This window comes from Mustelus asterias, chromosome X (assembly GCF_964213995.1).
Source record: "Mustelus asterias chromosome X, sMusAst1.hap1.1, whole genome shotgun sequence".
Lineage (NCBI taxonomy): Eukaryota > Metazoa > Chordata > Chondrichthyes > Carcharhiniformes > Triakidae > Mustelus > Mustelus asterias.
This window is the reverse complement of record NC_135834.1, coordinates 11,170,894-11,182,101: the sequence shown is the minus strand read 5'-3', so window position 1 is coordinate 11,182,101 and position 11,208 is coordinate 11,170,894. Positions and strand designations below refer to the sequence as shown.

The 11,208-nt window shown below is 44.1% G+C and overlaps 1 protein-coding gene across 1 annotated transcript; it reads left to right on the top strand.

Moving 5' to 3' along the window:
* Nucleotides 1–7,395: 7,395 nt before the first annotated feature.
* LOC144481977 (tubulin alpha-1C chain) lies at nt 7,396–10,478 on the top strand. Its single transcript, XM_078201190.1, has 4 exons — nt 7,396–7,528; nt 8,792–9,014; nt 9,150–9,298; nt 9,398–10,478. The coding sequence occupies exons 1-4, from the start codon at nt 7,526–7,528 to the stop codon at nt 10,370–10,372; spliced, it is 1,350 nt and encodes a 449-aa protein (XP_078057316.1). The 5' UTR covers nt 7,396–7,525; the 3' UTR covers nt 10,373–10,478.
* The last annotated feature ends 730 nt before the right edge of the window (nt 10,479–11,208 follow it).

The following is an 11,208-nucleotide window of genomic DNA, read 5'->3' as shown; positions in this document are numbered from 1 at the left end:
TCTTTTGACTTTGATGACTCCTTTTTAGAACTTCCATGAATTGTATTGCCTTTGAAACCAGCTTTGAATGTTGTTTGAAATTGTGTACTGAGTAATGTGTAGTTCTGTCTTAATGTGATATAAATGTTTCATAGAATGATTACAACACAGAAGGAGGCCATTTGGCCTGTCATGTCTCTGCTGGCACTCTAGAAGAGGTACTCAGCGAGTTCCACTCCCCTACCTTTTCCCTGTAATGCTGCAATTTTTTTCTGTTAATATCCACGGCCAAATTGGTTGTGTAAAATCATGTGAGAAGACTTCAAACGTGTGTCCCAACGTAACTGCGCCCTCGTGTCGGAAGTGTGCCCGCCAACAATCAGGAAGCCAATTTAAATGAGTTAAACAGTAATTGACCTGGGATTTTCCGTTGCCTGTCTGCCTTTACAGTTGGTGGGTGGGCTGATTGGCCAGGCGGCCTTCACATTTAACGCTGCAACCTCGATCCAGGGTGGGGTGAAAGGTCAGGGCTCAGATAAAATGAACAAATGTGTCTGGGGCCTGAGCTCCGTGTATGATCGTGCTGCCCAGACATCGTGCCATAGCTTTCCACTGATATTTATATTTGACAGGTCAGCAGCTCCCTCAGACAGGTCCACAGCAGCTGTCCCCCTGAGGGTGAACATTGGAAACCCCAGCCACACCCTCCCTGTTCTCAACACCCGCCCCACCCGGCAGCACTCAGACTTTCACAGAGCGTGTTTCACGCTGGACAGCCGTTAATTGACCTAATATCACATTAGCAATGCAATCTCGGGTGGGAGAGGGTTTCGCATCCTCTGCCCACCCAATCTATTTTTCTGCTTATCATTATAACAATCCAGTATTTTCATAGTCACCATGACTGATACTAGAATTGTTTTTAATTTATCTAATTAAATGCATTTAGGTTCCCCAGCTACCTGGCCATTCATCTGGCTTTGTAACTGACCATGTGGCTTTTAGCTAGTCCATCCACTGTCCAGTACTGGATACCTTTAGTCTGGTATAGCAAGGTTAGGATGGAAGGATCATTTAAAGAGGCATGCACCTGAAGTAATTTCATAAAATACAGGAATACCCTGCAATTCAGTTCTCAATGTTTTCACTTGAAATTCAGCTGTTATGCTCACAAACAAGGTTGTGTTCTGGTGCATTTTTAGTTGCAGCCTTGTGGATGGGAGGCCCATGATGGTACAATCTCCATGCATAGTGACAGCTTTCCCCACCCCTGCTGGTATCCAATATTTTTGCCCTTTGGCAGTGGCCACTCTAGCTACTCTAGATCATTAATCCAGGTCTCTGCGTTATCAATCTAGTAACATAATCACTATCATATCAAACGCCATCAGGGGTTTTGCAAAAAAAAATTCACAAAATGAGAGATCAGCCTGACCAAGGAAGTGGTTAATATAACTTCCTCCCTTGAACATAAACCTCTTCTCAGTTTTACTTATTCCTCTTTCCCAGCACAAGCAGCATAAAGAATGATTTTAAAAACCTGTACTTACTGTTAAAATTCAAATCGACCATTTTAACTCCCTTAACGTATAGTCAATTCATTAATATCTGTTTTTTTGAGAAAGCATGAAGGTGACCAGGAATTCCCTGACCATGATTTGTACTTGACAGTCCAGTTTTCTTTCATTACAATCACTGGTTTTTATGTTATTTTCATGCAGTATTTTGTCCTATTCATTTTTCCACATGCACAAGGTGACCTGACAACTGGAAACTTGATAAAACAGTATTGACTTAGATGTAAAGGTAATCTGTAAATGCAAGTCATTGCTACTTCCGTTACCTTCACCAATGTCATTCCACAATCAACAGAGGAAGCGCTGCAATGAAGCAAATTGGCTATTTCTTTGCCTTCGCTTTGAGATCAAGCATTACTATTAAGAAATGTTGACAAGATGATTGACAGTTAGCAGCACATTGCGAGCTAGCGTGATTTATTTTTCTCTAACTGCAGGTTATTTTCAGCTGAAAGTGAACCTGGTTTAGGCAGAATCCATCTTTCAGTTAACATGATTGCCTGGAACAGAGCAGACTTGAATCATAGAATCATAAAACAGTACAGCACAGAAGGAGGCCATTTGGCCAGTCGGGTCTGTGCTGGCCCTTTCAAAGATAATGCTCAATCTACTCTCCTGCTCTTTCCCCATATCCCCGCAATTTGACCACCTTCAAGTATGGCATGGTGGCACAGCGGTTCGCTCTGCTGCCTCACAGCACCAGGGACCCGGGTTTGATTCCCGGCTTGGGTCACTGTCTGTGTGGAGTCTGCACGTTCTCCCCATGTCTGCGTGGGTTTCCTCCGGGTGCTCCGGTTTCCTCCCACAGTCCAAAAGACGTGCTAGTTAGGTACATTGGCCATGCTAAATTCTCCCTCAGTGTACCCGAACAGGCGCCAGAGTGTGGCGACTGGGGGATTTTCACAGTAACTTCATTGCAGTGTTAATGTAAGCCTACTTGTGACTAATAAGTAAATAAACTTTAGAATGTGTAACTACCACCCTATCCGGCAGTGCATTCCAAACCCTAACCACTCATTGAATAAAGCAAGTTTTTCCTTAGAACGCTTCTGGTCCTTTTGCCAATCACCTTAAATCTGTGTCCTCCAGATATCAGCCTTCAGACACTGGAAACAGTATCTATTTATTTACTTTATCTCAACCCTTTATGATTTGAAACACCTCAAACAAATGTCCCTTTGGTCTTCTCTGCTCTAAAGAGATCAACGTCGGCTTCTCCAGTGGGGTGGCACGGTAGCACAGTGGTTAGCACTGCTGCTTCACAGCTCCAGGGACCTGGGTTCGATTCCTGGCTTGGGTCACTGTCTGTGTGGAGTTTGCACATTCTCCTCGTGTCTGCGTGGGTTTCCTCTGGGTGCTCCGGTTTCCTCCCACAGTCCAAAGATGTGCGGGTTAGGTTGATTGGCCATGCTAAAAATTGCCCCTTAGTGTCCTGGGATGCGTAGATTAGAGGGATATGGGGGTAGGGCCTGGGTGGGATTGTGGTCGGTGCAGACTCGATGGGCCGAATGGCCTCTTTCTGTACTGTAGGGTTTCTATGATTTCTAATTCATGTGTCTGTAATCCTTCATTCCGGGAACCTTGAAATCAGCTAAGCCTTGAAAGTTGCTGATTTCCTGATTGAAATGCCGGAATGGTTCGTGATTTTGATTATTATGGCAAACACTGCTGGAAATTTGATGTGAGGACAAGAGCAGATTTCATACTGATGTTCACTCCTCCACCCACCCCTCCCCCTGCCCGGTTTGAATTTCAATGTACAATCATTGAGATATAAGAGGACTGCCAGCATTGAGTCATATACCAGCATGACTTACTGGCTTTAAGAGCAGGGGGAGAAGGAGGAACAATTAAAGTATGTTTCATGTGAAAAATGGTGATATTTCAAGAAATCACATGGCCTGACAAGCTTATCAATTTAAAGACAAACAGTATAAATTAGAGTAAAAAGGAATGATAGGTCAAAATTGAAAACAAAAGGCTATGATCAACAGATATGATTGATCTCATATTGGTTAAGCCTTTTAACCTATATACATATGGTAGATTGATGAAACAATTACTTCAGGAGACTCAGGTGGTGATATGGCAGATTAAATCCTAGCCTTTTACCTCTGTAACTAGTGTACAAATCCAGCTGGGATCACTGGTCAAAGGTCTCCTTTATTTGCTCACATGGTGCCACAACATAAAAGCGCCTCTCATTGGCATTAAATTGATATTCTTACTCTTTTACTTTTTATGCTTTATCTGGTTGTGTTGTCTGACTCTACACTCTACAATTCGGATGCAGCAAGGGGTTTGATCAACATAAATGCATGTCAAACTCCCACACCCCAATTTACAGAAGCACCAAAGTAAAAATGTCTTCTGAATATCCACAAAATGGCTGGGATAGAAAATGGCCACATTGCTGCAGTAGTTCTTTTTTGAGGTTATGGCAGAGTAAGATTACTCTCCATATATACAGTACTGACATGGGACAGCTTGTTGCTGACACTTGCTCCTGAGCTGAAAGTTTCCAAAGTGCTATGATCTTTCATGTTGGGTACAGAAGTAACGTATAATATATTGGTAAACAAAATTTGTGTAATTAACTGCTGTCTTGTTATAGTTACTGGGTTGCATATCACATTGGGAGGGGTACTGCAATGTGAGGGCTGCCATGGCTGTTGACAGTTTTGAGAGGTTATCAGCCATGATTTGTGACCAACATTAAAGGCAATACTTGAATTGCTTTATAGTGACTCGGACTCACATATGCCTGCCTGGATTGATTATGTATAAATATCATACTGATATACCCTTATTTTAGCACTCCATAGTACTCGAATAGCAAGTTAGTGCAGGGAGCATACTTCAATCATTCTAATCAGAACATAATGTTATTAATACTCAATTGAAGACTGTACCACTTTAGGTAGTTCTTCCTAGATACTACCTTTTAATGAGGGGATTTGAATGGATTCCAGTATTTACTCATTCATACGACAAGTTTGCTTTCATCACAGCTGCATTTGTGTCTTCAAAATCAAGTAACAGATGGTCCTTAAACTATCTTAAAATTGGTTTCAAAATGTTACTTCAATCTTTTAAGACTTTAAGTAAAATCTCAATTTAGTCAACACTTTTAAGAATAGTGTGATCTCATTGTGGACTGTACTGGTGGAGGGCCCTACAATCCAAAGGAATATATTTTGGCTCTATCACAGAACAGTGTTTGTACCATATGCAAATTTCAGATGTTTGTTGTATTCCAGACACATCCTGAATCATGCTGGCCTATGGCTCAGTGCTAACTGGCTGCTCTCCAGTACCTCATCTAAATGCCCGTTCATCACTGAGTGTTGGAAGGTTATTTAACCATGAAGGGTATTCAACTTCCAATTTAGAGCTGGATAGTAATCAAGTGAAAATTCTGACTTATCTCTCCCCAGTCCAGTGACATCAAAGTTAATTATAAAAGCAAAACACTGAAGATGCTGGAAATCTGAAATTAAAAACAGAAAATGCTGGAAATATTCTGCAGGTCAGGCAGCATCTGTAGAGAAACAGTCATATTTCAGGTCAACGACCTTTCATCAGAAACTGCTGTGTGGTGGACTGAAGTTCCTGTGTCTTTGTATTCTCTCCCCCTGCCCCCCAGATCGCACTTGAAGTTTTCTCGTAATGTGATGGGGCATTGAGGGAAACACACACATTTCTATTGGGCAGTATACATAGAGAAAATAAAACTTGCAATTGAAAGGAGGGAAGTTTGCTTCACAAATAACTGCCGGCAAAGTCTGATGCAGTATATCTGTTGTACTTTTAATCTGCAAGTGTCAAACCTTTGCTGCAGAAGATGACCCAGAAGATTATTGATTGGGTAAGAACATGGCAGATAATGTGAAGTGTCAAAATCACTTTGGTGGATAATTTTAAATGGAGAGACTGGGAAATGTTGCATTTGGAGGGATCTGGGTGTTCTTGTAAACAAACCACAGAAGGTGACCTGCAGGTACAGAAAGCAGTTAGGTTTTGTGGTGATTGTCCCTTTAAGGGCAACACAGCAGTGTGTCACCTGGCTTGGGGGACCAACCGGGAGTGGGAGTGGGTAATCACTTAGGCAGAAGACATGCAGGAGACGAAGGGCAGCCATGCTGACTTTGTACAGTTTTTCTTATTAATAACTACCTTTTGCGTTTCTAATGAAGTCTGTGAAAGTGCATCATTACAGGTATATTAGCTTTTTTACAATGTGTTGGGGTTTGCTAGAACATTGCAAAAGGCCAAGGACGGACATGTGGATGGGAGAGCAGAGTGGAATGTTGAAGTGGCAAGCATGATGTGGAGATGCCGGCGTTGGACCAGGGTAACACAGTAAGAAGTCTCACAACACCAGGTTAAAGTCCAACAGGTTTATTTGGTAGCACAAGCCACAAGCTTTCGGAGCACTGTTCCTTCGTCAGGTAAGTGGGAGTTCTGTTCACAAACAGGGCATATAAAGATACAAACTCAATTTACAAAATAATGGTTGGAATACGAGTCTTTACAGGTAATCAAGTCTTCAAGGTGCAATGTGAGTGGAGAGAGGGTTAAACACAGGTTAAAGAGATGTGTATTGTCTCCAGCCAGGACTATTAGTGAGATTTTGCAAGCCCAGGCAAGTCGTGGGGGTTACAGATAGTGTGACATGAACCCAAGATCCCGGTTGAGGCCGTCCTCATGTGTGCGGGACTTGGCTATCAGTCCCTGCTCAGCGATTCTGCGTTGTCGTGTGTCGTGAAGGCCGCCTTGGAGAACGCTTACCCGAAGATCAGAAGTCGAATGCCTGTGACCACTGATGTGTTCCCCAACAGGAAGAGAACACTCTTGCCTGGTGATTGTTGAGCGGTGTTCATTTATCCGTTGTCGTAGTGTTTGCATGGTCTCCCAAATGGACCATGCCTCGGGACGTACCAAATGTACCAAGGCGGCCTTCACGACACATGACAATGCAGAGTCGCTGAGCAGATATCGCATATTGACATAGAGTTCTTACTCTATTCTCTCTCCACAGATGCAGTCAGATCTGCTGAGCTATTCCAGCATTTTCTGTTTTGGTTTCAGATTCCAGCATCCACAGTATTTTGCTTTTCATAGAAATCATAGAAACCCTACAGTACAGAAAGAGGCCATTCGGCCCATTGAGTCTGCACCGACCACAATCCCACCCAGGCCCTACCCCCATATCCCTACATATTTTACCCACTAATCCACGCATCCCAGGACACTAAGGGCAATTTTAGCACGGCCAATCAACCTAACCTGCACATCTTTGGACTGTGGGAGGAAACCAGAGCACCCGAAGGAAACCCATGCAGACACGAGGAGAATGTGCAAACTCCACACAGAAATACATTTTATGATACATTTTTTGGACTCAAAGAGATATGGGGATCAGGTGGGAAAGTTGAGGCAGATCAATCATGATATTGAATAGGAGCAGCTAGCAAAAGGCCTAATTCTGAATGTTATGCTCTTAAAAATGGCTAATTCTTTATTCAATACCCGTAATTGTAAACGATTTGGGGAGTCATCCCAGCTAAAGAAATGAAACCGTTTTTAGATGCTCGCTCTCAACCATGAGTCGGAGCAGCTCGAACAATGCGTTGAAAATGGAAACGGAAGCGCACCCTCCCAAAGCTGGCCCGCGCCTGCCACATTTCCTTTTTCAGGCATTTTTGATTCGAATTGTGCTGAACGGACCAATCACGCCCCTGCGGCCCGGCCCCGTTGTCAATCACCGCTCCCGCGCATGCGGCACAGGCGCGGCCCCGCCCCCATTGCGACGCCAGCCGGCCTATTAAAGCGGCCGCGCCCGCGTTGAAGCGCTAGAGATCTCTTACAGCGACTCCTTGTTGTCAGCTTGTAAGAGCCCAAGCGTTGACGCCGAGTCAAATTAGGTTTCTTTTTCTTAGAGAAAAATTTGAAAGAAAAGTGAAAAAATGGTAAGTATTTCCTAGCAGGTTAGTAAAATTGGGGGAAAAATCTAACTTTTTAATTTTGAGTTTTTTTTAATATATAAAAAATTTTACATCGACTTCATAAATTTGTTTTTTTTTTTAAATCTCGCCTTAAATGTCGAAGTCTCCTCTCCTTCGCTATTTTTTCCGATGTTTTTCTGCACCGGATGAGTTCGGTAGCAGCCGCCTGGTCTTTCCCGCCTTTTGGGTCGCTAACGGTCGCCGGGCCAGACAGACGGTCCGGGCGGCGAGAATAACGCCCGGCAGAGGCGGCTTTTCCCGCTGGGGAGAGAAGCGCTGAATCCTGACACTTTCCCCATCGTGTATGTGGGGAGTGAGTGTTTCGGGGGACGGGAGGATGTTAATTTTAAATGGAGAAAAAGCCCCCCTTCCCTCCCCAGGAAGTTAAAATGGTGGCGGTTAGTTTGTTCAGCACGAGGCGGGCAGAGAGCGGTTTAACGGCATTAACCCGCTCATCGCCCCCTAAATCGACCCGCAACCAGCCTGAAAATACTTCAAATTAAAAGAGAGCCTCCCACGATTTTCCAGCCACAGCCCTATAAATTCAAATCTCTGGGAGGCGCATTTTCTTTTCCAATTTGAAATGGCTGGCAGTTTGGAGGCGGGTTTCTTATGAACTGGGCTCACCAGTAGTTGGTGCCTCTGATGTAACTTTTTTTTCTCATTTCTCGTGTCTGGGATTTTTTTCAAAAAGGAGCAGCTGGAGGATGTCCTTGTCTGGAGAGATGATGTAACTAGTCACATGGCTGGTGATTTGGCATTGCATGAGATCATGAGGGCTGACCGATCGACAAAAAATGCCGCATGTTGCCTCTTTTCTCTTCCCCCTCCCGCCCTGAACAATTGCGGGCAGGATAAGCAAGCTTGCAGGCATTAAAAGATTAAAACGTTTAATACAGTGGCGCCTGTGTCCTGCCTAGATTTCTAGGCTGATCATTTTTCTTTTATCAAATCTGGATTTTCCCAGTTAGAGGCTGTTCCCCACCCATGCGGCAAGTGGTAATTTGAACTGTAAGCCAAATGTCTTTGGCTCTAAAAAGCAGTATGCTTGTGTGCAGACGTTTTAAACTGTGGCAGTTGCAATTTCACAAATTTTAATTAAAGCTGTACATGTATGATGGGCATATGTTCACTGATATTTTGGTAGATTTTTAAAACTTGAGCAGTTCTGAATACTTGTGCTTATTAAGCACAGTAAATATTTATACTATTTTTTTCCTCCCATAGCGTGAGTGCATCAGTATCCATGTTGGCCAGGCTGGAGTCCAGATTGGTAATGCCTGCTGGGAACTCTACTGCTTGGAACACGGCATCCAGCCTGATGGGCAGATGCCCAGTGACAAGACCATCGGAGGTGGAGATGATTCCTTCAACACCTTCTTCAGCGAAACAGGGGCAGGCAAACATGTTCCACGAGCTGTGTTTGTGGACTTGGAGCCAACTGTCATAGGTGGGTAACAAGTTCAATGGTTGCTGCATGGAAATCTTGCATTAATGGTGGCATTCTGGTTTCCTTTCATGATTTGTCTCCAAATGCTTGCTAGTTTGTGCGTATTACTGAATTGTCTTTTTTGGTCCATCCTAGATGAGGTTCGTACTGGTACTTACCGTCAGTTGTTCCACCCTGAACAGCTCATCACCGGGAAGGAAGATGCAGCCAATAATTATGCCCGTGGTCATTACACAATTGGCAAAGAGATCATTGACCTGGTTCTGGACCGAATCCGTAAACTGGTGAGTATGTTAACCTGTTAAAGGCATGGTGTGTGGAAGCTAAATGTTGCAATTAGCCATTTTTTTGGACATCCAGTAACTTGTGTGTGTTTTCCACAGGCTGACCAATGCACAGGTCTCCAGGGTTTCCTGGTCTTCCACAGCTTTGGTGGTGGCACTGGTTCTGGTTTTACATCCCTGCTGATGGAACGTCTCTCCGTTGACTATGGCAAGAAATCCAAGCTTGAATTCTCCATCTACCCAGCTCCACAAGTGTCTACTGCAGTGGTCGAACCCTACAACTCTATCCTGACCACCCACACTACCCTGGAGCACTCTGATTGTGCTTTCATGGTTGACAATGAAGCTATCTATGACATCTGCAGACGAAACCTGGACATTGAACGGCCAACTTACACCAACCTGAACCGTCTCATCAGCCAGATAGTGTCCTCTATTACTGCTTCCCTCCGCTTTGATGGTGCCCTGAATGTTGATCTGACTGAGTTCCAGACCAACTTGGTGCCATACCCCCGTATCCACTTCCCATTGGCCACTTATGCACCAGTTATCTCAGCTGAAAAGGCCTATCATGAGCAACTTACAGTAGCAGAGATAACCAATGCTTGCTTTGAGCCAGCCAACCAGATGGTCAAATGTGACCCCCGCCATGGCAAGTATATGGCCTGCTGTCTCCTTTACCGTGGTGATGTGGTGCCAAAAGATGTTAATGCAGCTATTGCTACTATTAAAACCAAGCGTACCATCCAATTTGTGGATTGGTGTCCAACTGGCTTCAAAGTTGGTATCAACTATCAGCCTCCCACTGTGGTACCTGGGGGTGACCTGGCCAAGGTTCAGCGGGCTGTGTGTATGCTGAGTAACACCACAGCTGTTGCTGAAGCTTGGGCTCGCCTTGACCACAAGTTTGACCTGATGTATGCCAAGCGTGCCTTTGTTCACTGGTATGTTGGTGAGGGTATGGAGGAAGGGGAGTTCTCGGAGGCCCGTGAGGACATGGCTGCTCTGGAGAAAGATTATGAAGAAGTTGGTGCTGATAGTGCTGAGGTTGATGAGGAAGGAGAGGAGTATTAAATGTAACTTTAATGTTGTCCTGTTTGCTTTTATTTGTATTCTAATTCTGTGCCTTACTCTTCTCCTGTGAAACATCTGTTAATAAAACTTGGATTTTCAGAAGTGACCACTGTATCCAAATGTTTCTCTATGCACCTCAGTCTTGCCTTGCTGTCAGCAGAGCTCTGCTCTGCGCAGTGACAATTGCATGGGATGGGGGGGAAAAGAGAGGATATAGCTCTGTTGGTCAAATTACCATTGCCCTACATAAAAGGTCAATTCTCAAAGCATTCCCCAGGAGATTCCTACTATGACAATCCATCTGCCCAGTGCATTGACTTCGTAGAAGGAAAATGTTCATTTTCAGTAAATTAGGCAGCTGACCCTACTAATCGTAAGCTCTAATTTGGGTGCAACCTGCAAGTAGGTTTTCGTATGCTTCCTCACATAGCCTTGGGCATGTATCTCCTATGCAAAAAAAAATCATTCCCATTAATACTTTGGTGTCCCATAACCATGTCCTGAAATCATAGAAATAGAAACCCTACAGTACAGAAAGAGGCCATTCGGCCCATCGAGTCTGTACCGACCACAATCCCACCCAGGCCCTACCCCCGTATCCCTACATATTTACTCACTAATCCTCTAACCTACGCATCTCAGGACACTAAGGGCAATTTTTTTTTTTAGCATAGCCAATCAACCTAACCCGCACATCTTTGGACAAGGTCCTCTTGACTAAACCCTTGCCCCTCCAACAGTTGAGAGGGACTAATCTACCTTTTTTTTTGAAAGGTTAATTAACCCTATAGATTGCAATTTTCCCCCACATCCTCCTCAACCTTGGGGATTTCAGC